Source organism: Mesoplodon bidens, assembly GCF_964165515.1.
Source record: "Mesoplodon bidens genome assembly, chromosome: 1".
Classification (NCBI taxonomy): Eukaryota; Metazoa; Chordata; class Mammalia; order Artiodactyla; family Ziphiidae; genus Mesoplodon; species Mesoplodon bidens.
In genome coordinates, this window is record NC_138176.1 from 102,904,733 (window position 1) to 102,932,644 (window position 27,912).

General features: G+C 48.0%; 1 protein-coding gene across 8 annotated transcripts in view; it reads left to right on the plus strand.

The window, feature by feature from the left end:
* The window catches only part of TBC1D14 (TBC1 domain family member 14), a 106,819-nt gene that overhangs the window by 67,174 nt on the left and 11,733 nt on the right, over positions 1-27,912 (plus strand). For 7 of the 8 annotated variants that reach the window (XM_081253918.1, XM_081253914.1, XM_081253915.1 and 4 more), the window contains 9 exons: positions 4,658-4,776; positions 6,334-6,416; positions 7,934-8,051; positions 10,114-10,220; positions 13,679-13,759; positions 14,842-14,936; positions 17,183-17,254; positions 17,951-18,079; positions 20,828-20,937. In XM_081253918.1, the coding sequence (XP_081110044.1) occupies positions 4,658-4,776; positions 6,334-6,416; positions 7,934-8,051; positions 10,114-10,220; positions 13,679-13,759; positions 14,842-14,936; positions 17,183-17,254; positions 17,951-18,079; positions 20,828-20,937 (914 nt within the window). The remainder of the gene's footprint in view (positions 1-4,657; positions 4,777-6,333; positions 6,417-7,933; positions 8,052-10,113; positions 10,221-13,678; positions 13,760-14,841; positions 14,937-17,182; positions 17,255-17,950; positions 18,080-20,827; positions 20,938-27,912) is intronic. The other variant, XM_081253917.1, reaches the window with a different exon arrangement.

Below are 27,912 nucleotides of genomic sequence, written 5' to 3' on the forward strand. Positions count from 1 at the left end.
GATTTCCAGGAAGCCAGGGGGCTTCTGTTACCACATTTGGGCGTAATTGGCTGTCTTTTACAGCACTCTTCCAGTTCTGTAAGTAGCAGTGACACCCCTCTTGTCATTCTACCAGGAATACTTTCTTTTCACTGTTTGAGAATCTTGATTTTTTCCTCTCACACAAATGTCTGTCGAGGTAGACTTTTTTTTCTTTTCTTCTTCACCTGGCAGATTATACTCTTTATTTAGGAGTCTGATGCCCTGTCCTTATCTCCAGCACTGTTCAGATCATGCACATGATGTAGACCTTGCCATTGGATGTATCTAATGGGCTCATCACACCTCACACTGTTTACTTTCTGGCTCTACACCCAGTCTAGCTCTTCCTTTCTCTCTCTCGCTTGGTCTTGGCTTGTCCCATCAGCTCTGGGTAGCTTGTTGTTGAGACCATGGAGTCTAGAACAGAACTTTGACTCGGTGTCATTCCCCACGTGAAGTGTTCATGCTCACCCACAGAGAAGCCTGTTCGCTGTCATCTCCTGGCTGCTGCTTGTGCTGTTGGGATGCCCCTCCTTCACGGCTTCTAGCCCAGCTCTCCCCTGTCCTTTGTCCACTGAGATGGCACCCTTTATGAGCTGTTTTCTTTGATTCTCTCCAGCCATAGGTGTCCTGTCCTTGGGGCTCCCACATTTTTTATCGTCTGCTCTGGTTTCATAGCTTCTGCTGGCATTGTACTGCCCCTGCTAGAGTGAGTGAGCCCTTCAAGGTGGGGTCTGCAGGTCTCCTAAAGTGCCAGGCCCCATGTGTCCCCTTCACAAATGAGCTCCTGGCCCCTGTGTGGAGTTGAGGCTCTGCTCAGCTGCCCTGGCTTTTACTGCTTTTTTCCTGAACCTTTGCTGCATTATCAGACCACACCCCACACTTAGCCCCCAGTTGGGTGCAGTAGGCTTTGTTAGCTGCGGTCTCTCTGGTGTTGGTCTTACCTTCCCAGCAGGATACAAGGCACACCACTCTGGGCGGGGACTGTGACCTCTTCTAAATTGGTGACTTGTAAACTTTTTATTCTGACACAACACCCCACCCCCATCCCCCGGTTAGAAAATTTAGGTTGAGACTCAGTTCTCTCATGAAGGCATAGCTATAAGTAGGTATAGAACTGAAACAAACTGTCCTTACTATATGCACTCTGTATTTTTGTATTGTTGGATTTAAAAAAATACTGTCGTGACCAGTAAAACTGATTTGCCACTAGAACTTTGCAGAACCCTGTTCTAAATTCCCTCTAGGGTTATGCAGGGTGTTGGAATCCGTAGAGGTTCCTTGAATGGATGGTTTATACTGATTAGCCTGCAGGACTTCTGATGAGCACAGCAATGAATGGCATTGTTACTTGGTTTAAACCAAGAGACTTCAACTTGATCCCATAAGGGCCCCAAGAGGAGAAGAAACTTTGGAACGAGGAGTTGCACCGAGGCTGGGCCGCCCCCACCATTTGCCTGGCACACGGAAAGGGCTCATACTTTATGGGCAGCCGTTGAATGTATGTCTCGTGATCTCATCATCACCCGAGTCTTCACAGTTGCTACCGTTTTATAGCCGAGAGAGAAGCACGATGATTTGCCCCAGATCAGAACCAGGACTTAGACTTAGAACTCACTCTTTTTGCTTCCAAAGCCCTAGCTCTTGCCATATCACATGCTGACCTCAGTGTTGATAACTCACAACTGAAAGTTGTTTGTCCTGAGAGTGAATCGTCCTCTTTCTTGTTCCCTGAAATTGGTTTGTCTGGCTTGGAAGATGAGCTTACTGTCGACCCCTCTAGGTAGCAGTGTGAGAACTACATTTGGAGTAGGATCTGTTAACAGTTTCCAAAGCCGTTCGTATTCTGAAATGCCATTTAGAATTTTGAAAAGGCTTTCCCTGGGATTTCAAGTATGGACAGACCAGGCCTCCTTTTTTTTAAATCATGCAGGGCTCTATGTGATTAAAGCATAAGTATTTGCCTTGCATCTGCACTTAATTCGCTATTACAGGTTTGTGTCATAGTTGAAAGCTTTATTTAGACTGAACGTAAATGATTAAACTGGATCCTGCATTCTAGCGAGTGGCAGTCTGCGGTGAGCAGTGCGGGGGCGGAGCCAGGGTGCTTGGCTCTGGTCCAGCTCCTCCAGCCCCAGCCCGGCCCCCTCTCGGGGCTGTGGGGAGCTAGTGTGAAGGGCAAGCTGAGCCAGTTCCGTGTGTAAAGCCCTTGGAAAGTGCTTGGCCCGTTGTGACTGTGCTGCTTGTTACCGATTGTGATGGAGCCTCCGAGCTCTAACTGAAGAGACTGATTTTTTAAAAATCACAAATCAAGGCATTTAATTAACTTTACAACGCGTCTTCATATCTGTGCTCTTTGCAGACTTTGCAGGGCTCCTTGATTTTTGTTTGGCCATAGAGCATTTTTTCTGCCTTACACAGTTTCAAGCCCGAGGAGAAAAAGGGTCATGGCAGACAGCAGCCAGGGCCAGCCTTTATGGAGCACTTCCTCTGCACCGAGAGGTTTGTGCTGACTGCTTCACAAGCCTCTCCCCACTCCTTAGACAGCCCTCTCTGCTAGGTGCTGTTTCCCTTTTTGCAGATGTGGAAATGAGGTGCAGGGATTCTAAGCTGTGCTTTGCCGGGGGTCACAGCTGGTTCCTGGTGGATCTGAATTTGCTCCCAGGCCCGTCTGGCCCCAAAGACCACACTTAACTCGAGTAGGACCCGGCCTTTTCCCTCCAGAACTGCATGCCTGTTTGTTGAGTATATCCACAGGAGAGGTCGGACCTGCGCAGAGTGGCGGAGTGGGGAGTCCCGCAGGCCCAGCTCCTTGCCGGCTGTGGACTTGGGGGCAAGTCACTTCACTCTGAACCTCAGTGGCCCTACCTGTAAAATGCGGTGACACTTGCCATAGAGATCGTTATGGAGATAAAGTTAAACTATGTGTGTAAAGCTCACAAAGCAAGTGGAAGTGGGCATCCACATGCTGGGGCATCTTACTTTGGGGCTCAGCATCTTTGGCCTTGGCATATAGCTCACTAGACCAGCATCAGCAAATAAGTAGCACCTTACAGGGCGTTTGCTAACAATTCTTGTTAATATGCAGCGTGCCTCAGGATCTTTCTCAGCACACAACTTTTGGTAGATTTCCTATAAAATACAAGATTTTACATTGGGTGCTACATATGATACTTCTGATGGCTGTTTAATACCATGTGAAGTTGCAGCTGAGTGCTTGGCGCGTGGAGGTGCTCAGATGTTTGAATGGATGAAAAAGTGAGTCCATTCTCTCAGCTTTGGGTGAGTGGAGGTCGTTTTAGATTTTAATGGAACCCTTTTACACTGGGGTAAACAATGTTAAGACATCTAACCTTGTACAGCCAGATGTACAGAAACTGCCCCACCCACCTGCTTCTTGGTGCACACGCTTCTCATAGCCTGTGGGTTTTGAGGGAAAAAATTTTTCTTTTAACTTTTTAGAAGCCTCTATAGGCTTTCCTGGCTGAGAGAGTAATTGCTTGCCAAATAATTTTACCAGTAACACCCCACTTGACAACTAGTGTTAATAAAATTCGTTTAGCAATTCATCACTTTCTACTCCTGATACTGCTTCTGTTGTATTGGGAGTGGTTATTTAAATCTTAGTTTGAACTGCTCGGTTGTTTGTCCTGTCTTCCCAGTTAGGTTGCCTTCCCTTAAGGGAGGGTCCTGAGAGCCTTGTCTCTAATAGGCAACAAGAGAATACTGGTTTTTTATTTTTGCAGAGGGCTGAGGGTACACATGCACAGGCACGCATACATACACACACAGTTTCAGAAACTGGACTCTTTGGCACAAATTACTTGACTCTCCTGAACTCTGCTGGTTGGGTGTTTGGAATGTGGGTCACCAGGTGTGACTGAGGTTTTGTAGTTGCAGTTCATAGCACGAATAAGTGACCTGGAAGTGTGGAGGCCGCTCATAGATTTCCAGGACATGGCACAATTATTCGTGTAACAGCTTGCAGTGATGGCTTCACACCAAGATGTTAAGGAATTTCTTTTTTGATGTTTCTGCTTTAAGAAAATGAAACAGCTTTAATCATCTTTAAGCAAAAGATTTTTAATTTTTAAGCCTGTCCTCATTTCAGGAAAGGTTTGAAAGGCAAACAAAAATAGATAAAATGCTGTGGGGTAAAAGGAAATGCATTAGAAATTTAGGGTGGGAGTGGGAGATGAAGCCAGGGGTGGGGGTCAGATGAATGTTAGAATTGCCTATCACTCTGACTCTGAGCTTCCCTGAGGCTGCTGCAATAATCAGTTCAAATTTACGGTGTCCAGAAGACAGAATACACACCTCTTAGCCAGAAGCAGCCTAGGAGACCCGAGTCGATGTTTGCGGGCCCTTAGAGGAGCAGCTGGGATGATGAGATCCTTAGTGACTTCCCTGCCAGTATGGGAAGCCCACAGTCCCCATAAACTGATGGCCTGAACTGCACAGCTGAACCCCTTTCATGGGCAGTTTTTCCTTCTAAAGAGCAAGAAATATTTTCAGTGCATCATCCTCAAAATCGGCTTAAAGGACTTCATAACAAAACACCTTTCTTACTTTGAAAAGGGCTTCGTAATATCAGAATTGGCCGGGCCTGGAGTTATCCCTGGTTTCTTTGTCCTAGGAATATGAAGACAAGGCTGGACGACCTAGCAGGCCACCCTCTCCAAAGCAGAATGTGAGGAAGCATCTTGACTTTGAGCCTCTTTCCACCACTGCGCTCATCCTGGAAGACAGACCAGCGTGAGTCTGAAGAAGAGTCTGTGGAGAGTTTGTTTTCAGGGATAAGTACATTTGCTAGTCACCTTTTCATTAGAAAAGGGGAAGAAAAATTAGCACGTCACTTACTAAAAATGCAGGGCCCCTCTTCATTCCCTCTACTAATGTGTATTCTATATGATAGCATGACTAATTTGGAAAACTTTCATTTAACATAGAAGTTTTGATCAGGATTTTCCATTCAGGTGATTTTTTACTTTAATTTAGCATTTCCAAATGCCTAAATAGCTGTTATTAATTATAGACTGGCTTGTAACGGTAAGAAACACCAGGAAGTATACTCTAAAGTGTGTGTTTTGGAGGCACCCCAGTATTGTAGAACAATTCCTGGACTAGCCTACTGGTTCTTTGGGATCTGCAGAAAACAGGCTGGGTGATCCCAGCAAGTTCCCTTCCCTTCTGGGCCTCTGGTTTCCATCCATCTGATGAGGAGAGATGGGTTTTGATGACGGGCTTGTAGATCGTGTTTGGAGACCTTAGTAAGGGAAAGGGATTGCTCCATCGTACCAGGCCATAGCTTATCTCTATTTAAGCATCGAGTTTCCATAGAACACTGTATTTGAATAGAAAGATTCCACAGCTTTTAAGAAAAAGAGAGAGAGATTGTAAAACATTGGGCTAGAATCCCTAAGGTCCCTGCCAACCCTGACATTTAAAACTGATGAAGTCTGCAGAAGAAATCTGTCTTCTGATGTTAATTTTTGGTCCTTGGAAATTGTGGATGTGTGGGTAGATGGGGAGAGAAACCCTGAAATGGAGGATTCAGAAGGTAGGTAGAGATTATTGGTAGGAGCCGCCACACTGTGAGGATCCGTCCTTGTAACGCTGTCTAAAACATGAGCTGTGGGAAATCGTGCCCTGTTCTCCTGCAGCAAAAACACTGATGTGCACAGACAGCCAGACATTGCCGCCCTCCCAGTTTTCAAGGGCCAGCAAATTCACCAGCACGTTTCTGAAAGAGAACATGTGTTTTATTTTTTTAACCAGGATTCAGAGTTGTATACCACATTTAGTTGTTTAGAACTATTGTATGAATCTGTGTGTGTGTGTATATATATAAATGAGATGAACCACATAGCTAGTATGAAACTTACACACTTAAAAAAACTGGCCAGGGAATATGTTCATACATAGATGTATCAATAATATATGCCATTAGGGTACTCTACTTCAAGGGTAACTGTTGATAATTATTGTATTCGTGCAGTGTGGTCAAATCAAAGTTTCTTTGGAGACTGGGGTGAAAAAAAAACACCCAAAGATTAAGTGTTTATCTCTATTGGAGTTATGGTTAATTGCTATTTTCTTCTTTCTGCTAATCTTTAGACTTCAAGTTTTAAAAAATGAGCTTATTTTAATACTTTTGTAAAAAAAATATTTTTAGTTTACGAAAGAGCTGTGTCTTTATCATCTAACAAATGTGGTTTTGGTCTTTGAGCTTTTCATTTTTTAGTAAATGATGCTTCAAGTTTCTCTTATTTAATATTTAAAATGGTGAAAAATCATTTATTTTCTATCAAGAAATCTCCCGGCGAAGCCAGCTGAAGAAGCTCAGAAACACAGGCAACAGTATGAAGAAATGGTGGTTCAGGCCAAAAAACGAGGTAATGGAATTCACATATGTTTGGTTATGTAAGTCAGCACAAGATTTTGTGTCTTTACGGACATTTTCGCTTTACCTTTTGGAGCTGTAGAACCTGAACTTTGGTGAATGCTTTATTTAATATTTTGAGATTTATAATTTTTCATCGAAAATGTATGTTTCTACTAACTACTTATTCCTGGTTACTTCATTCAAGATAATAACACTTTGAATTTACACAAGGAAAGAGACTGTGTAGGATAAAAGTACTAGGCTGGAGAAAGCTTTAGCCAGTGATGCTGGAGAGGCAGATCTCTTTCTTTCTGTGGGCTCAGTTTTCCTTATTTACAAGAAGATGTGATGTGATTCGATAAAGTGCCTTGTGACACCTAAAAACCCCATGATTCTTAGTTGTTTAAAAAGTATGTATAATAAAACGTGGTCTGTCTGTACAATGGAATATTATTCAGCCTTAAAAAGGAATGAAATTCTGACACACACTTAACATGAAGCTTGAAGACATTATTCTAAGTGATATAAGCCACACAAAAGGACAAATGCTATATGCTTCCACTTATATGAGGTATCTAGAATAGTCAGATTCATAGAGACAGAAAGTAGAATGGAGGTTGCTGGGGGCTGGGGAGCAGGGCGGGGGAGGTGTGTCGGGGGGTGGGAAGTTAGTGTTTCGTGGGGAGAGAGTTCCAGTTGGGGAAGATGAAAAAGTTCTGGAGATGGGGCTTCCCTGGTGGCGCAGTGGTTGAGAGTCCGCCTGCCGATGCAGGGGACGCGGGTTCGTGCCCCGGTCTGGGAAGATCCCACATGCCGCGGAGCGGTTGGGCCCGTGAGCCGTGGCCGTTGGGCCTGCGCGTCTGGAGCCTGTGCTCCGCAACGGGAGAGGCCACAACAGTGAGAGGCCCGCATACAGCAAAAAAAAAAAAAAAAAAAAAAAAAAAAAAAGTTCTGGAGATGGACGGTGGTGATGGTTGTGTAACAATGTGAATGTACTTCATGCCACTGGGTGTACACTTAAAATGGTAAACTTCATGTTTTGTGTATTTTACCACAAAAAAGTATATATAAATGAAAATGCATGGCATTTCTCAGAGTTGCTGTTATACCCTAAGAGTTATTCTTAAGCTGTGAGAAGTGAAATTGCAGGTTCCATTGGAAAGGGTGAGGGGAGCACAGAGAGGCTTCTGGTGTGTCTGTTCCCGTTCAGTCTTTTGACTGGGGCTGTAGTTTCATGGGTTTGTCTATTCTGTGATAATTTCGTTAGGTTCTCATTTGTATACTTTTCTGTGTATATGTTATACGGTATGTATGTTACAAAAAAGCTTCCTAAAAGGTGGCTAACGCCTCAGCTTTCTAAACTCCATAAGGTGTGAAATGAGTCCTGGAAGGTCAGGTCTCAGTGCTGTACTTCATTGCCCTCTTCCTGGTGTTTTTGCAGCCTGGCTCTTTGAGAAAAGTCACCTAGCTTGAAATCAGTGGATACCAATTAATAGATGTTTTCCTTCTTTTAACTGTGATTTCTAGAGCTGAAAGAAGCCCAGAGGAGGAAAAAGCAGCTGGAAGAAAGATGTCGATTAGAAGAAAGTATTGGAAATGCTGTCCTCACTTGGAATAATGAGATTTTGCCTAACTGGGAAACAATGTAAGCTCTCTAGACTCTACAATTCTTTGCAGAATTCGTGGGAAGCAGCTGTATTAATTGTAGCTCCTCTCACAGCCCCTGATGAAATTATCTGATAAGTTTAAGTTGCACAGAGTCTCCTTCCCCTGCCTTGGTCCCGCCCTTGTCGTTTCTCACCTGGTACTGTGACAGCTCCCCTCCCAGCCTTTCCAGCTGTCTTCTGCTCAGCAGCCAGAGGGATCTTCTAAGGCACGAATCTGTGTCACTTCCATACTTTACATTTCAGTAACTTCCTATGACTCTCAGTGTAAAATTGGAACTGCTTAGCTTAGCTGACAGGACCCTTCGTGGGACGGCACGTCCCTTTCCCTGTAGCCTCACCTTTCATCTCTCCTTTGCTTGGACAGTGCCCTTTCCTTAGGGAGCCTCGGGGCCTTTGCATGTCTCATTCCCTCTGCATCGAGTGCTCTTGCCCTGTATCTTCTCATCCGGTTAACACTTTGTCCTTTAAAGCTCAGTCTTCCTTGGAGAAGCCTTTCCTGCCCTCGCCCTGGCTCCAGGTGCCTGTAGAGGACCCCGCTGGGTACACTGCATCTGTCTGCTCAAGTTTCTGTTGTCCTGTCTGAGGAGGGGTGCCAGGTGTGCTTTGGTGACAGCCCCCAGTAGCTGGTACGCAGTAGAGTCCGGCACTGTTGTCTCCTTTGCGTCTGAGGGACAGCTGTAGGTCTTCCCTCCTGCGTGGTCAGAATGGTTAGGGGCTGGTGTCTGGACAGCAGTCCTGGAGCCATGCACAGAGACTGGTGGCTCCTTTTGGGCCTCCCCCTATCAGCAGGAGCTGGGGGAGCTTGGACGCCAGTTTCCTTTTTTCTCTTCCAACCTGAACCGTGTGTCAGGTTGTTGGGGACTTGCTTCTGGCACTTACCTGGGTGTCACTCACTCCCACTATGGAGGTGGGGTCTCGGGGGAGCGGACATTGCCCTGTTGAGGCTCTGCACGGGGAACACAAGCTGTGCCCAGAGCCTGCTTTTCTGGGCAGTGGGGCCAGTAACAAGAGTTAAGGCCCTCAGAACCCTTGGACTGACTCCCTGTGTGGCTGCAGAGCCCTGGCCCACCCTACACTGACTGATGCTTGATGTAGCCCAGACGCGTGCATTCATATGGGAACTGCCACTTAATGACCACCAGCTGGGTGCCGGGCGCCTTTCTGATTTGTCCCACTTAATCCTCACAGCAGCCCTTTGGGGTCAGGGGGAAGGTTCCATCATCTTGGTTTAGGGAGAATGATACTGAGTGAGAGGAGAAGGAGTTTGCTCCGGGTTCCCCAGGTGAGGGTGTTATGGGGCTGCAGCCCTGGTTTCTGCAGCATCAGCCCGTGCTCTCCCCTCTGTGCTGTGCTGAGGAGCACCGTGTTGGGGGTCTTTGGCACCTTTATGTCTGTCCCAGTCCGTTAGCAGTGTGTGTTCACTGTGACCAGCAGACCTCAGCGACTCTGCAGTTCCGAATGTTCTGAGTTAGCAGAGCTGCCCTGCCGTTAGAGTCGCCTTGCCTGAGCGCTTCACCTGTGTGTGTGCAGCTGTGCAGAGGCTGGCGGCCGTGCTCTCGGGCTCCCTTCTCGAGGCCCCTTGGGGTCTGCCCTCCCTCGGCAGCTCTGCGGCAGTGCCCCCGGCTCCCCACACCGTGCCCAGCTGCCTGCCGTTCCTGGAGCAGGCCAGGTTATTTCCTGTTGCTGTGCTTTCTGCTCAGAACGTCCTTCCCACCATTCCTGTGCTTCGACTGCTACTGGTCACTGAGAATTTGGCTCCAGAATAGCACTCTGGGCTCCTGGTTTGTGGCGCCCATGTCTGCGTGTGCAGTGCCTGTGGCACACCTGGCACAGCAGTAACCCAGTGGCCCAGTGGGAGGTAGTCGTCGACCTCCTGGTCTGTCTGTTTGGAACGGTGGACTGTAAGCTCCCTGAGGCCAGGGGCTGTGACATAACTACTGTGCCTCCCCCGCTTTTGTGGTTTGGGGTTAAGCACGTGGGTAGACAAATATTTCGTCACTGAGAACAAACTCATAAACTCATGCTTCCGTTTTTGTCCAGGTGGTGCTCTAGAAAAGTTCGAGATTTATGGTGGCAGGGAATCCCTCCCAGCGTGAGAGGCAAAGTCTGGAGCTTAGCCATTGGCAACGAGTTAAACATCACCCACGGTGAGTGGCTTGCATGATCCTAGGCCTGGGGAATCCACCCCTGGGTCCTGTGGCTTCTCCTGTCCCATTTGCTCCGTTAGGAAGAAAGGCAGCCATCGCTACGCCGCTGTGTCTTCGGAGAGGCCAGGTGAGTGTGTCTTCCAGGATTGGAGCCGGTGGGGAGCCGGGGCTCACTCCTGGGTGCTACAGTTACCTGGTGTCAGTTCAGAGCAGACGCTGGCCTTCTTCCTGATAGCTGTCACCTTCCCTGAGTACATGGGAAGCATACATGGGGCTCAAGGCTTTAGTGGGCTGAGCCATGTTCGGATCTCTTCTCAGAGTCCTGCAGAAAGCGAGCCTTGATGGGGACGTGAAAGTGGAAGGGAAGGATGTTTCTTTCTGTGGAGGTGCTGTATCTGGGGTACTTCGGGTTTTTTGTGACTTTTTTTTTTTTCCCCAGGCATCTTATACGTCAGCACCTTAGAGGGGACAGCATACTGTGCTAGGACTGGGTCCTCGAGGGTCTAGTAGCTTGAGTCCAGAGGGAGGTGAGCTCCGTACCCTCCTTTCTTAGGGCTGTTTGTCCCGCCATACGCACTCGTACAGTTTGGGTGTGCTTCTCCTCCACCAGTGTGTTCACTGGTTCACTCCCCTATCTGCCCAGCGCTCTGCAGGCTGCGACCCAGAGTGCAAGTGATGCTAGGAGCTCATAGACTTACCATTAAGTGCTGAAGAAATGGTAATCCTTCCTTCTTCCCTTTTCCTCCCTTTCTGCCGTCTAAGCTGCTCAGGACTCGAACTCCTTCCTTGTCTTCTTTGTATTAGTGCCCAGCTGTGGAGTTGGTGGTGGCAGTTTTTACCCTGTTGAAGGCCCTTGAGTTTAAAATAGATTGTTGTATCTTCTCTGTGTGGCTCGGGCTCGTGTCGTTATTGTAATTTTTATTTTGTCAGGTGTTGATCTCACCACGTGCGATGGTAGCCTTGGCCAGCAGTGTGCTCCATCTTGAGTAATGACAGCTGGTTGGGTGAATGGACACTGGTTTCCTTTCATTGTGATCTCCTCAAAGTTCCATTTTTTTTGCTAATCTATACCTGCCCAAAACTTAACATCTGTACATGAGAAGATGTATAGCATTTAACTTGTGGAAATGGTTTTTCAGCGGCTTCCCTAGAAGTAGATGTTTGGAGAAATGGATGACCATTTATCTCAGTCCCTGTTCTTGAAAATTTCTAAACTGTATCAACAACTCTACACCAGTTGGATGTAATGCAGGGTACTCTGTGTGTGTCTTTAATTTTTGGTTCTCACTGTTGGCTGCACTGATTTTACTTAAATTAAAATCCTTCATAGACCATATCATCGTAGTATATCAGGCTAAATGGCTAATTCATCAGTCACATGCCTTGAAAGTTTGTCTAAATTTTGATATTGGCTCGTTTTATTTAAATTGTGTCTTTCTTGTATAATTAGCTGCCTAATGTCAGTTGCCCACCTAGAATTGATGCTCAGGAAGCTGCAGCCTCACCTGTCATGCTTTCCTTCCTGTCACCCAAGCCCAGCACAGCTCTCTGTGCAGTCAGACCCTCAGGAAGTATTTGCTGAATGAATGAATGAATGAACGAGTGCCACCTTATTGGGTCCTTCTTAACCTCAGTTTTGCTGCATATTCAAGCCAATGTGACAACACAGATGATCTTGAAGTCTGCTGTTGAGGCCTGGCGTCGGATTAGGTTCTTTACTCACGTCTTTGTTAACATTGGCAGCAGTCTGAGGGGCACGTATTGTTGACCTTATTTCCCTACTGAGAAAGTCCGCCACTGGCTGACTCTGAAGCCTGTGTTGAGATTTGGGAAGCCCCAGGGTTTTGCTCTTTTTGTGGCTGTGCAGTTGGAAACTCACTGAAAGTCAATCTAATCGTACTGTTAAACTTCACTCTTCGGGAAGTCAGCCTTGTCCTTTGAAGCTTCGTATGGAAAGAAGGTGTGTTCACTGTTCTAACTCCCTCTCCACCCACAGACATACGCCAGTAAAACCATGCGGGTGTTTTAAAAACTGACACTTTGACCCATTTTACCCTGAGGCTGCCAGCATCTGTGCTTTAACTGTCAAATACCTCATTTGAAAAGTTGTTCCCAGTGGTCAGGGGCCACACAGTTGTTTTCCTCCACCTCCTTCCAAAATGAGCAAAGCTAAGCCCACCTCCTGGAAACTGAGAGTGGGCAGAAGTTCCCCAGACCCTCTAGCCTCCAGCTCAGCACACCTCCAGGTTTGTTCCATAAGCATTTGAGTTAAGATGCATGCAGTCCTCCCAGGTGATGGTGTTAGTATGAAGTTCTAATTCATAATTGTACTGCCGTTGCAGACTAGTGTAGACTGTAAATCAGATCCTTCACAAGGTTAGAAGAAGGTCATTAATCAAAATTTAGCTTGTTGGAACACAACAGTGTTACTAGAATTTGACTTGTATTTTAAAAAATAGCATATACTGTCCGGAAGGCAGATGTGCTCTGCTTTATTCTCCAGAAGTATTGATGGAAAAAATAAAGTGGTAGAAATTCTCTGGGTAGCTGCAATTAAAGTCTTAGTGATTGACTAGTGGTCGTTCGTGATCCAGGGCAACGGATGGCTGGGAAGCATGGGAGCCGGGGAGGAGCGGGAAGCACCCACCGGACGGGTGGGCCAGCAGAGGCCTGGGAGCCTCTCTCTGTGGGTTCAGTCTTTCAGGAGGAGTGGGGCATGGTTATACCCCTGGAGGTCTGGGTATAAAAGTGAGATTTGTGAGCGTGAGTTATTTCACTATTGCCTAACTACCCAAAGAGAAGAATTATTGAAAAAATAAGTTCTGAATATGGAGGAGATTTGGAAGCTCTCTTGTGAGAGACCTGTCTTGATATGTCTCTGCCACCAAGAATCCTTATTTTTGGAAACTTCTGCCTGTGTTGCTTGCACCCCTATCCCATTTTCAGGCAGCAAGTTTAGGAAGACTGGGCCAGGGGGTAGCGGTTCCATCTTGTCTTTATTTGAAACCAGATTTTCTGCTTGTTCTGGGTTTTCTGCTTGTTTCTCCCTTTCTTCATCAGTCAGATATTCATTGATTATATTGATCTGTGTCAATCCCAGAGCTATTTGCTCTGGATACAGACATGAATGAGAGACTAATGGTCTTACCCCAAGGAGCTCACAGTCTAATAAGGCGATAGACTCACAAGCGCATCCAAACAATATAGCTTTATGGGTGGGTTGTGTAACAGAGTGAATACCAGGCATGGAGGCATTTTATGTATTTCTTTGTATATAGCGATGTCTATAGACAATAGAAGTACCTTCTGGCCAAGTTGGGGGGATCGTTTTGGTAGCTGTAATAAGCCTGTGGTGTGTAGTTGAACTGTAAATATTTGAACGAGGCAGCAGTGTCTTCTCTGGTGTTGCTGAGGAGACACGTGTGCACATGACACTTACCCAAAGGCTTTTCTTCCAGAGCTCTTTGACATCTGTCTTGCCCGAGCCAAGGAGCGGTGGCGGTGCTTTAGCACGGGAGGCTCTGAAGTGGAGAATGAAGGTATACATGACGCTAACCCCGGTGGGCTCCTTTGGTCAGTTACACATATCATTATTTAGTACATAACAAGGAAGGTTTACTTAACTGAAGTAGTGGTTGGTGCAAATTTATAAAAGCTTCATGGGAAAGGGGATTTATTTTATTTTATTTTTTGGCCACGCAGAGCAGCTTGTGGGATCTTAGTTCCCTGACCAGGGATTGAACCCTGGCCACAGCAGTGAATGTGCCGAGTCCTAACCGCTGGACCGCCAGGGAATCCCCGAAAAGGGAGTTTTTAGAGCGAACAGTTTAAAGAAGAAAACTTTTATAAGAAAGATTATACTAGTTCCTGAGACTTGTTAGTGTCCTAGAATGCTGGAGGGCTGGTCATGACCAATATCTTTTCCTTTATTCACTGCTCACATGATGTACAGTAGCCTGGCACCCAGGATTGCTTGAGTGTTGGTTTATAGAGGAGCATCAGAGCTACTTCCAAAGAGACAAGAGCACTGCATATTTCCTAGATTATGCTTTTAGAATTTTCCATGACACACAAGAATGGTTATGATTACTTCTGCTGGTTAAGTAGTACCTTTTTTGCAGCTCTTTTTTTAATACTGTCTATGTGGTACTGGAATTTAAAAAATATAAAGCAAGTTATTCATAATTATTTGTTAGAAATAGTACACATGAGTGTTATACTGCAGTAACTCACACATATTCTACGTTCATACCCGTGATGTTCTGCATTAAACAGTGATTCTTTTGGTGTTTTCTGCACCTGGAATTCATTTGTGTCTGTTCCCTGACTTGCCCTTACTTCCACTGACAGTTGTTGATAAAAGGTAATTTCAAATTAGATTGTGATTTCAGACTCTAGAAAATGTCTGATGATGGGCTAACATTAGATGGTGCTCTGAGATTTTTACTCTTAAAGCAAGAAATCCTACAAACTGTTGATCATGTTGGTTCAAGTTGTAATTAGGCCCATGTGCTTCTGAGGAACTTCCTTCCCTTGTTTCATTCTTGTAAAAGTTCTAAGCCTCGCAGTTATTCCACACGCTCACCTCTGAGAGGTGTGATGACTCTTGATCTTTTGACAGATGCTGGTTTTTCAGCAGCAGACAGAGAAGCCAGTCTGGAGCTAATTAAACTGGACATTTCCAGAACGTTCCCTAATCTCTGCATTTTCCAGCAAGTAGGTGGTGGCAGTGATTTGTTGCTCTAAGTATGTTTTGTCTAAAATTCACAGATGTCAAATTGCATGTATTTGTAATCAAGTTTGAAAAGTACCAGGGATTTTTGTTGGGAGGGAGGGTCCTTTGTTAATACATTTAGGCTTTAAAAAATAAGGGTAACTGATCCTTTCCAACAAATATTTAGTATGACTTAGGAATACCCAATCTGATTCTGTCATGCCCCTGTTTCTAGCATCATGCCTTGTACACACTAGGTAACCAGTAAAGGACAGTGGAATAAATTACAACAGATCAGTTAGCGACCACCTAGAGTGAGCCAGGAGATGTAGAGTTTAGACATAGCTGGGCTTCTCAAAGTACCTCAAGTACCTGTGGCGTGTCCCAGGTACTCTCCTGGTAGTACATACAGCAGCCGGGAGAGGTCAGGGATGAGGCATCAGGCATGCTGTCACTGAGGAAGTGGCTCTTGGGCTGTGGTTGGACTAGGTTTGAATTGACAGTCTGACCAGAGAATGGGAAGGACATTCCAGGCAGAAGGAGGACCCGAATGGAAGCACCAGACAGCTGATGGTTCAGGGAATCCCCAGTTTCTTTTGGGAGAGGGAACCTCGCTAAAGGAATGAACACAGAGGATACAGCTCAATTTCGTGGACCCTACTTACTAACTGTTGGCTGCTCTATTTGAGGTAGGAACCAGCTGCAGGGCAGTCCCTGCTCTGGAGGAAAGAGAGTGTAAGGGCAGAGCTTTGAGACGCACTTGGAGTGTAGCCAGGAAGGGCCGTCACAGAACTGGCACAGGATCTGAGAGGGTGCTTGCACCCTGTGGGCACCGAGGTCCAGCCTTTCCCAGACCCAGGCCCCAGATTGTTTTCCATGGAACATCTCTTGGGGATTCGGCATCATTGACTTTGAGAGTCACCGGGTGATTAACTTGGTGCTGAAAGACGTGTTCAGAAGAGGAGGAGAGCTTTAGGGATGTCTTTTGGGTGAGGCTGGGGACAAGTGGCTTTCCTCTTTGCTCTGGCTTCCTTTGGGCGTGTCTCTCTCCATCTGTGGTTCCCAAAGTTCTAGATTTCATAAATGGGCAGTATTAAAAAAAACAAAGGGGGAGTGTGGGGAAACTATGAAATGTCCAAAACAAGTTAAGGACATTTAAAATAAGGAACTGCCATGTACTAGCACCATATTTTCACCAAACAATGGCCATTTAGCACCAAAGTTAGAGGGACATAATCAGAAGGGTGGTGGAAAATCTTTTAAGTTAAGAACATTTAGCTTTAAGGAAAGTTCAGTATAGTGCCTTTGCTTTTTTCGCATTTGGCCTTAGACCACATTTCACTTGGTGACAGTCGACACTGATCCTCAGGTGGACATTTGATGCTACCACAGGGTCCCTCCTTGTCCCCCCTTCTCTTACCCGCTTAGCCCTGGCTGTCATCTTTTTACCCTCCCATTGCTGTTTGCTTTTGTCCCTCTATGATTCGGAAGTGCCTCTTCTTTTTATACGTCAGGATGGGATGGCTGGGCCATGGCGTTCTCGTGTAGCCACACAGTAGACGTGCACAGTGAGCATGTGACGCGGGCTGAGCCCGTCAGCTCAGTGTCTTCAGACACGTTAGCATCAGTGTGAGGCACCTCTGTGCTCAGTTAGGAAAAAGAAATTCCAACACTTAAAATTTTTGGAAGAAGTTATAGGAACAAATGGAAATCTTGGAGGGATGGGTGAGCTGGAGAATGCTTAGAAGAAAAAGGTAGCTATTAGGACTTAAGAATTAGAGTGAGTGTATCTCCTGCACCTCCCATGCTGAAAAATACAAAAAAAACACAGACAGTGGCTGTTAGGGCAAAGGAGGCAGAAAGGGTGGTCAGGAGGGGGGCGTGCTGGGGGGACAGAGCGCCGGTGGGCACGCACCGGCTCTGAAGAGCCTGGGTACCTGGTCACCTGCTGAACTTGCCGGGGAACTGCAGTTACACAGCAGCAGCCAAACTAAGGGGGTTGTTCTAGCGCAGTGCTCACACCTAGCCCACCAGCTCAGTGCAGCTTTGTAGGCAGAGCTACAGATGACCTGGTCAGCTGTGGGTTGGTAGGTAGCGTTTGTCCAGTCATGCGATACGCGCCGAGCTGCTTAATAATGCTTGGCAACGAGGTCTGCTCGGAAACAGCAGGCGTGCCTGGTGGCGGCGACATCCATCACCCAAGCACTAACACTGCTGACGCATGTCTTTGGTGTGTTGGTCCCTGTAGGGTGGCCCGTACCACGACATGTTGCACAGCATTTTGGGCGCTTACACTTGTTACCGACCGGATGTGGGTTATGTAAGTGAACTTTTCCAATATTTTATAATGTTCTCCTCTAGAGAGAAAGTCACTATATTGCCCGGCACATCGTAGGTGCGGATGTCAGGTTGAATGCCATTTTTTGTTCGGTATGGAAAGTCTCATGATAAATGACTTGCCTCAGTTTCCTCGTAGAGAAATTGAGCTGACATGGCCGCTCTGTGGCATTGACTACATTTTAACTGGGTTTGATTTTCATTTTTTGCATGTGATTTTTTTTTTCTCAGCATTAAATCAGGAAAGCTTTTAGCAGTAACAGTTTTTAAAACTATGCTGCTGACGTTTCTGTGGCTTAGCAGACATGTGCATGCATGGCTTTAGAAAGAGTGACGTGTTCGCTCAGACGTACATTTCTGCGGCACCAGGAAGCTGTACATTCTGCAGGGCAGCGTGTCAAATGCAGAGGTGGCGGGGGGGTTATGGTTTCCCACGTGTTAGGGGTGGGACTGAAGGAGCGCACACAGGCGGCTGGCGCGCCAGGGCGCTGGTTCCGAGTCAGAGCAGGTCGGGATCCATGAGGCTGTCGGTCCAGCCTCTGCTGGGTGGCGATGGGTGGGCGCAGTGTGGGACCTTCCAGCGTGAGGGTGCTTGGGTTCCTCTTTCAGTAAGATGGAAGAGCTGCTCTGACTGTGGTGGCTGCCATTTGTTTAATGCCCCTTTCTCTTCTCCTCTCAGGTTCAGGGCATGTCCTTCATAGCGGCCGTGTTGATCTTGAACTTAGATACTGCAGATGCCTTCATTGCTTTTTCTAATCTCTTGAATAAACCCTGTCAAATGGCATTTTTCCGAGTGGACCACGGCCTTGTAAGTATTCCCTGTGTGTGTTGTGCCCTGGGTGCTGCGTCCACACACAGCAAGCGTTGCCTAATCATTCTCTTCAGCGGGAAAAAGAATGCATTCTCCCTCCACTAAGATACTTAGAATAAGTCACCCTAGGTAACATGGCGGCTCACCTGGGGCGTTGTGTTGGACTTTAAAAACGTGGTCAATAGCCATACGCATGAATTTCTTAGTACCTTCTTTCAGAAAGTATTTCTGAAAATACATTCTTCAAGTGAGGGAGGAGGGAGATTCCTGCACAAACGTACACACTTTGTGTCCAAGCAGAAGCTCAGGAGCAGGCCCCACGTTAGGGTCTGTCAAATAGCCTGTCGCATAGTGGGGTCCCGTGGCTGCCCGCTGCCACGTGGGGCTCTGCTTCACGCGATGGGCTGGTACGCAGGAGGGGAGACGCGTTCGAGACCAGCGTCTCCATGGGCGGCGGCTTGTTCAGGAAGGAGTTGGCAGTCCTTGCCCTGGGGAGGCCCCACCTGCTCCTGGTGTGGTGAGGAAGCGAGGCTCGGGAGTGACGGGGTTCCATCGAGGCGCATAGCTGGTCCGCGAGCAGCCGGCATCGGAGCCCCTCTGCTTCCAGTAGCCCAGACGAGGAGTCACCAGTTCAACAGATCATCAGCTTTTTAATTAACGTCTTGATTTGCTGATCATTTGTTGATAGTTCACTGATAATTAATTTATCGTCAGTACTTTAGGACCAAAGCGATCTAACAGTTTAGATCAGCTAGGCAATTTTTCTCCTTGATACCTTAAGGACTCCTGAGTATTTCTTGCTCAGGCCGTACATATGTTTTTTTTTTTAAAGAAGTGTTTTAAAGCTGCTGCTGAATGCTGGCTGTGAAGGGAAATGTAAATCGGCAGAGTCCTTTTATTTATTTATTTATTTATTTATTTATTTATTTAGCGGTACGCGGGCCTCTCACTGCTGTGGCCTCTCCCGTTGCAGAGCGCAGGCTCAGCGGCCATGGCTCACGGGCCCAGCCGCTCCGCGGCATGTGGGATCCTCCCAGACCGGGGCACGAACCCATGTCCCCTGCATCGGCAGGCAGACTCTCAACCACTGCGCCACCAGGGAAGCCCCAGAGTCCTTTTAGAAGACAGTTTGGTGTTAGATGTCAGTAGCAGTAAATGGCGTTGGTATATAATTCTGCTTGTAAGAATAGGTTCTAAGAAAGTTCAAGTGTGGGCAAGGCACTCTGCACAAAGGTGGTTGTTACATGGTTGGTTGTAATTATTCAATAAAATTTAAAATTATTTTTCATTGTAAAAAATGAAAACATTTAAAAATGGGGATTTAAGGGAATGCAGAATGGTTCCTTAAAATCTGGAAATATATCCAGCGCAGTACTGATTGCAAAGAATTGTATTGGAGAAATATTTAAGATAAAATGCTAATTTTTTCAAAAGCATGTAAAACAGAACGTATTCCATAATAAATAGCTACCATATTTAACAATAAAAGGAAATATACCACAATAGTAACAGTGTTTATGGATGATCTTTATTCATTTCTGTACTTCATAAGTTTTCCACAGTGAGCATTTTATAGATACTACTTTCGTAGTCAGGAAAAAACTCTTTATATATAATAAAATGATTTACATCTAAATACCTCCTCATTTTGAAGATAAGATCCCAGCTTCCTCTTTGGAAATACATGATAAAAACTGTGCTGAAAAAATTTAGCTTGTATTATTAAGGAAAAATCACAGAATCATAACGTTGAGTGGGACCTGCATTTCCAGCAGGGTTTCTTTGCAGCAGCGCTGTGGACATTTGGGGCCGGATAGCGATGGTGGAGGCTGTCCTGTGCATCGAGGCTGTTTAGCAGAATCCTTGGCCTCTACCCACCAGATGCAGTAGCACCTCCATTCTAGATGGAGCAACCAGAAATGTCCCGAGGCACAGCCCAGTGTCCTCCGGGAGGCAGATTGCCCCCAGTTGGGAACCCCTCGTTTACTGTACATGCCTTCATTAAGATGTGCAGACAGCATCCGGGAGTTGCCATCTGCCCACGTGCATCCAGCCTCTCAGATTCGTATCGCTCCCATCCACTTGTAGCTGTTCTTTCTGTTTCAGCACCGCACCGTTGCTCTGTGCGTTTCGTTTCCCTGCAAACCCTGTAAGAAGTTGAAAAGCATGTGCTCATGAAACAGGCTGTGGCCGCTTCCTTTCCCTTCAGTGTTTTCTCCCTCGGTGCCTCAAAAGAGCTGCACTTTTGAGCCAGAGCGCTGTTGCCCTGCCTCAGTATTAGCATTATGTGCCCTCTGGAAACGCTGCGGGTCGGCAGGCAGGCAGGCAGACGTGTTTTTTGAGATCATTTTCGACAGTTAATTCGCTCCTGGTTCTTAGAAAAGACTGAGGCCATCAGGAGTCAACCTAGCCTGCGGGACAGGCATGGGTTCAGGGCCCTGCCTTGCCACACGCTGGTGATGTGACCTCATTAGGCAAGCTACGTAACTGCTCTGGGTTTCAGTTGTCTACAAGTGGAAGAAATAATAAGATGTAGTCGGTAACGTTATATGAGGTTAGAGAGTGAGCTTATTTAGAAATTGCCTGTGTAGTGCCTAGTTTTGGGTTGCCGACGAAGGGGTGTGAGAATTTACATACGAAGATGATTGTTAGATTCTAAAGGTGTAAGTATATTGACTTTTTTTGGTAGATTGGAAATGTGTGCTGATAATGAGTTTATTAGTGTATTTCACATTATCTCCCTAGATGTTGACTTATTTTGCTGCATTTGAGGTATTCTTTGAAGAAAATTTGCCGAAATTATTTGCTCATTTCAAGAAAAACAACTTAACTCCAGACATCTACCTAATCGATTGGTAAGACTGCATTTTTATGTGTTTTCAGAGTGTTTTCTCATCTCCGTGCCCCCATTTTTCTTTCCTCACTGCCGGCTTCTCTCAGGGCTCAGCTGAGCCCCGCGTCCTGCCTTACAGTCTCCCCAGCGCCCTGAGCACGATGCGCCTGTGTCTCAGCCCCGTGCTGCTGGCCGCCTGCTCGGCTCTGCTGCTCTCTTGAGCGCTGCCTGTGACTCTGACTGGTCCTCCTGAACTCCCTCCAGGGGAGAAGGGGGTCTTGGACTCTCAGTTTCCAAGGTGCTGTTTACCCATTCCTTCCGCGAGGCGTCACTAAGCACCAGGTCTGTGCGGGCTTTCCGCTGGGATCGGAGACAGGCAGGCGCTTGCCTCTCTGGAGCTTCTGTCCAGGGGGAGAGGCTGTCCGTGCACAGCAAGGCTGCGCAGCATGTGATGAATGCTGTTTCTGGGACAAGGGGAGGACCGAGGCCTGGAGACAGGCCGAGGGGTCAGGGTACACAAGGTAACACGGGAATTTGAGCAAGACATGACGTGAGCATGCGGTGCTGCAGCATCATCAGGGCTGCAGAAGTTGGTGTGGTGGTGTGGGAGCCTAAAGTACAGGGCAGAGAATGGCAGGCGAGAGCCCGGGAGGCCGAGTCTGGTGCACCTTGGATGCCAAGCTGAGGAGCTCGGGCAGGATTACCGGGGCCAGAGGGAGCAGTTGAAGGCCTTTGCTTGGGGTGAGGATGGAGGTGAGTTCTGTTGGAAGTGACTTTTAGGTTAGGGGAGGCGGGGGAGCCTGGAGGCAGGGACAGACGAAGGCAGAAAGAGCAGGGCCTGAGCCGAGGCTGCAGAAGTGGGTGGAGAGTGGTGAGGGAGAGGCGCTGGCGAGGGCAGGCTGTGGTCCCAGGGCAAGTGCTGCGGGACCAGCTGAGATCAGAGCATGGAGGGGCCGGATGCGGCAACACGGCAGCTTTAGGGAACCTGTCGGACGTCGGAGTATACTTACAGGCTTCCAGAGAGTTCCGGGGTGGAGCGGTAGACCGGCAAGTCTTCTCACACAGTGGATGTGGTGGCCTGGGGAAAGGCTGGGATGTCACCCGCAGAGGGCCAGTTGAGAAGGCTGGCGGTAGCCGGGGGCACAGAAGGAGCAGTGCCTCAGGCCCCCACTGTGGGAGGAGTGTCAGCTCCGGGATCCTGCAGTCCCGCCCGACCCCCGGTCTCTCTCGTTACTTAGCTGTGGCCTGAACAAGGGCCATGGAGCCTCTCTGAGCCTGTTTTCTCATCTGTCTACCCAGATGGTTAGCCTTTCAGGGCCTTGTAAGGTGATCACCCTACATCCCCCTGCCCCACCGTGCAGAAGGGGCTCTGCAGAAGGAAAGACGTACTTCGACTGAAAGGCCCGTTTGGGCTCCAGCACTAATTTGTGCAGTGAATCTAAAACTGCTGGGAACGTGTAGCTGGTTTGACTTTTTTTTTTTTTTTTTTTGCTCACTTTTTTCAGGAGACAAAAGGCTTACTTCTAGAAGGTAAAGTCCGAATGTCATGTGAAACGAGGCTCAGTCCCTTAAATAAAGCTGATTTGTCTGCACCCATGGGAGTGAGCCTTTGGGACTCTTGGCGTTTCATTGCTTCTGTTCTAAACCCTGAGACTGTTCTGACTCCGCTGAATTCTTGCTGGGAACAAGGGTTTCGAGGTCAAAGCTCGTAGCTGAGGCCACAAGTGCTGGCGTCACTACAGAATAGTATAGACATCAGGCCATGAAGTGGCCACTACTGGGGTGCTGGGCTCACCTGTCTGGCTGTTCCGGGTGGGAGTGTTTGGGGCCTGCCTAAAAGGCCACCTTAATTTAACCAACAAATGATTTCTCTACCCCGTGAACAGTCAACTTCTGCATAGGCTGTGCCTCTGCACACCTGTTGGTGCACCTGTGCTGTAATTTGACTATGAACCCTGGCCTCACAGATTCCCAGGCCTGGGGCCTGTGACCCCTCGGGGAGGTTGTTAGGAGAGGATCACATGGGACCAGAGTCTTCAGCTTCTACCTTATCTGTTTTAGGCCCCCAAGTTAGATTCTTAAGATTCCAGGTAAAAGGGAGGTTTGGAAAACACTGCCTTGGAATAGTGTCTCTCAAACTTTTTTCACCCTGACTTGCAAAAGGAAATAAACTTTATGTTGTGACCTGGTGTGTGGCCATGTGTGCAGCAATGTAATATATATATATATATATGACTGAGACAGGTTTTTTGAAACAGTACCTAGCCTTTACTATGTGCAGAATGCTCTGAAATTTCCTATTTTCTTTGCAAAAAAAGAGCTGGTGCTGATCCACTCTGATGATGTCACAGTGCAAGAGATCAGTGATGGTCACGACGGGCAGTGTGAAGCGTGCTGTCCTGGAGAGTGCTTATCTGTTTTTTTTCTAGGCCGAAGATGGCTATAATCCAGTGGGGGCAGAGGCCAAGGGGACTCGCACTGATTGACTCCAGTGCTTCTCACATGATCTCATTTAACCCTTAGAACAAGCCCTTGGAGTGAATTGTAACACCTCTGTCTTACATGTGAGGAAATTGAGGCCCGGAGAGGCAGAGTGACCTGCCCAAGGTCATATGGCTAGCTGGCTGGCACCGCTGGTGTTCAGGCACAAGCCGCCTGCTCCAGAGCCTGTGCGCTTCCCCACAGAGTCCTCTCTAAGGGATTTAGTTATAAGGCAGCATAACCCACGAGGTGGGTCCCAGAGCTCAGGCTCCAAAGATGCATCAGCACTCTGATGAGAGAGTGTACAGTGTGCGTCAGACACGTGGGCAGTGAACGTGGAGCAGGGCACTGGGTGTCTGAAGGAAAGGGAGTGCCAAGGAGTCCCCTCCTGAGACCTGTGTGATGTGATGTAGTCGGTGCCTGATGCCTCGTGAATGCCGCCCGCTGTGCTTTGATGCCTAGGCCTCTGCTGGTGTTGGCTTATTCTTGGTGAGGTGCTTGACTACTTTCTAGAATTAGGACCAAGTAGAACATTGCCTGTATCTGCAGTCCTAGCGCAGGCCTTAGTAACTATTTGAGTTGAATGCATTCATGAATTATTCCTTGCAGTCCACATTTATAGATGGTCTGCAGTGATTCAGGCTCTTGGTAAAAGCTCAGATCAGAAACAGGGTGGGCAATGGGAAGGAGGCCCAGGGAAAGAGCAGGTGTTGCTCAGGACCTGCCCTAGAAGCTGGCATTTCAGATACATTCATTGCTTTGTTTCACCTTCACAGCATCTGGAGCAGGTCCGTCTTAGCACAGAGGAAGCCACTGAGGCCCCTTACCCAGTGTCACACCCGTAGTGAGCAGTCCAAATCGATCTCTTTCCAGAGCTTTTGCTTCTTCTGCTACATCACATCACTTTCCCAAAGCCATGTCTACACCCCTGACATCAGGGCCTGCCTGAGTTGCACACGCCTGGTGGAGCTGCACTGTGTGTGTGGTCTGCAGAGGGTGCCAGTAGCTGACTCTCCTTGTCCATGTCGGAGGGTCGTGGAGCCCCTGTGGTTTGGCCGCCGAGTGTCCTGGGTGAGCTGTGTAGGTGCTCAGATTAGATGACAAAATCTCCTCTCCTGCCCCGCCGTCTGCCCACCAGAGGCCATCTAGGAGTTGTCCTTCTTCACTCCCAGGACAGTTTCTCCACCCCCTGGATTATAACATTGTAGCTTTATAGGACATTGTCTTGCCCAGTTTAAGAGTTATTCTTCCAGAATCCTCTTTTCTCTCCCCTCCACCCCAGCAGTTGATGCTTCCGTCCATCACGGCGCCGACCCACTGAGAGCATCGCTGGTTTCTTGCTGCTCCGGTAACAAACTGAGCTTTGTCAGTCCCCTCTGTGTCCCTAGTGCCTGGCCCCGTGCTGGGCTCAGAGTCCTAGAGCCAAGAATGCATCTGTTCCTGAGGGGCCCTTCCTGGGTTTAAAATCCATGGAGTCCAGCCCGAGGCTCACTCGGGTGCTAGCCTCCCCACGTGGACTGGGGGCTGCCGTCTGCCCAGTGTTACAGAGACTTCACAGCTGAGACTTAGATTCACTTGCCGATGCCGCCTTCCTGGCAAGGGGTCTTTATTTAGTGTGCTTGTCGCTCTTCTTTGCTCACACGGAGACGGGAGGGTCACAACAGGATCTCGCCCGCTGTGCTCATCTTCCTACAGAGTTTTCAGTGTTCAGGCAGAGGACTGACATGTGGTCATTTAACTTACCAAAACATTTCCCACTGCTGTCAAACGGCAGAATTATTCAGAGGCGTGAGTAGGTTTTGTAATATATAATCCTGAATTAATAAAAGAGTCAAGCAGAACTTTCTCTATCCTGATTAATGTTTCTTGAATGACGTTTGGTGATACTTGGAGATCCTGTCATTACACTCAGTCTCTACCTTAAAGGCAGGTTGAAGGTGAAATTACCGTCGGAAGATTTTAGTTTCCATCGCATCTTGCATACATTTCACCATTAGCTTTTATTTATTTATTTTTAAATTAATTTATTCATTTTATTTTTGTCTGCGTTGGGTCTTCGTTGTTGCCACGGGCTTTCTCTAGTTGCCGCGAGCAGGGGCTACTGTTTGTTGCGGTGCGCGGGCTTCTCATTGCGGTGGCTTCTCTTGTTGCGGAGCACGGGCTCTAGGTGTGTGGGTTTCAGTAGTTGTGGCACATGGGCTCAGTAGTTGTGGCTCGCGGGCTCTAGAGCGCAGGCTCAGTAGTTGTGGCGCATGGGCTTAGTTGCTCCGCGGCATGTGGGGTCTTTCTGGACCAGGGCTCGAACTCGTGTCCCCTGCATTGGCAGGTGGATTCTTAACCACTGCACCACCAGGGAAGCCCCTTACCATTAGCTTCTAACTTCCAGGTCTGCCTGAGAACTCCTCCAGGGTGGGGTTGTCTCACTGAGCTCCCGGCATCCGAAGTAGCATCTGGCCCACGCGGGGGCTTCCTCAGCGCGTATGGAGGGCTGGAGGAGGGTTCCAAGCCCACAGGTGGGAAAGCTGCTTGCAGGAAGGGCCTGCACAGCCTGTGGTCACCAGCGCACCGCAGCCTGGCTGAGATGGAGCCTAGGTGCTAATGCAGGGGTCACATTATTTACCTGCTGCTTGGTGCTGGCACCTAAGGTGAGAACACCTTTGGCTCAAGTTGGAGGGTGCTCTGGGGGCTCAGAGGTGGATCCGGCTGATGGCTTCCAGGATTGGGTCAGGGGTTGGGCTTATTAATTAAGTTTGAACCGAGACACATACAGCTGTCTTCAATTTTTTAATGAATGCAGCTGTGCGTTGGGTGTTTAATGTTGTTTTATTTAATCCTCACAAAATCTAAGGAGGCTAGGTAGTTATCTAGCAGCGTCTTCCCTGCTTGTCTGAGTTTCTGGAGCACCATGGTGGGCTTGGGAGTGGGGTTCAGGGCCACTTCCTAAGCCAGCTCTGGGGACAAAGGCTCATTCTTAGGAACTGGTCAGGATGGGAAAATGTGGGCACAGCTGGAAATCGGTGATGTCAGGCCATGAAGGTCCACGTCTCTGACGGTGGCTTCTCCATGAGGGAGACTGCTAGGTGACCTTTGCCCTTTTACCTCAGGCTAAGTCTGTGTTTCCACAGCCTCCCTTTATTTTTGGTTTCTTCACCTGCAAAATGGAGATGATGGTTGTACTTCCTCAAGGAATAAGCTGGATAATCCATGTAGGAGCTTATAAAGCAGCACCCAGCCCCGGGAAGTATGTGCTTCCTGGCGGCTCTGTTTTACCTGCAGCCAGGGCCTTTGAGAAGCAGACCAGGGTGGGTGTCCGTTCTCCCACCACTGGTTCCTGAGAAGGAGCTTTACCTCCATGCCCGGCTTTGGAAGTGGTGGACTCCCTCCCCATCTCCCTTCCCTGACTGTGCTCCCTGTTTGCAGGCAAGCAGTTAGATTAGGCATCGCCAGATAAGAATGTTTTCTGGAAATTGTGAAGGCTTGACAGGGAAGAAACTGTTCCTCTTACATACATTAAGGGGGAAATAGATACACACAATTTGTGTTTGTTGTCTTTTATGAGCCTATAGCCACTTCATTAGCTTAGCAATATAAAAAGACATTTTTTTGCATTAGTTGAATCGGTACCTGAAACTATCATCTTTCATATACAGTGCAGTAATATGCAGTGGTCCAGGGGAGAAAAGCAAACGTGTCCTGGGGGAGAAATCCTCGAATTCTCTCTTCCTCCATGGGAGAACACCACCAGCAGTCCCGGGAAGGCCCGTGGGGCTTTCGCCGTCCGCCCCTGTTTCTTCCACACGCATCCTGGCTGGAGCAGGGTGAAGCCCAGAGTCCCCCTTGGGGAGCAGACTTGCAGGACTGCAGACAGAGAGGGCCCTGTGCACACAGCAGCCCTCGTGTTCCTGGGCTGTGGGCTGTGGGCTGTGGGCTGGTGCGGCTCACCTCAGCCCCACGGGAGCTGAGTGGCTCTTCACCCGCAGGAATGGAGTCTGATTAACCACTCTTCTGAGAGGAAACCAGGAGAGCATTGTTTCAGTGTCCTATTCACAGCTGGTTCTGAGTCTAAATGTGGTTTAGAATACAGTCAAGCATTTGAAAGCTGCTGGTAATGAATGGTTTTCCAGTGAAAGGGGAGATGGGAGGAGAGGGAGGGAGCCTGCGGATGTGCTCTGAGCAGCCCTGCTTGAAGGGGAGAGGGGAGGAGAACAACCTCCCTGCTCAGAGGCTGGCCGTCCAGAGCAGGAGACCGGGAGGCAGTGACCCTGGACTCTTGGTGTTGAGCAGGAGGTGGCCCGGGCTGGATCCCAGGGGCCGGCAGCTGACTGCTGGAAGGCCTGCCAGAGCCTATGAGGCTCAGAGCATGGAAGGTAGCTGGGGTGGGAGGTCCATCCCCATTCGATGAATGTTACAAAAGGGATGTATGAGGTGCAGTGTGAACATCTAACGGGAGAGACCCAGCCTAGCCCAGGGGCCAGGAAACAGCCTTCCCAGAGAGGGTCATCTAGGCTGAGCTGTG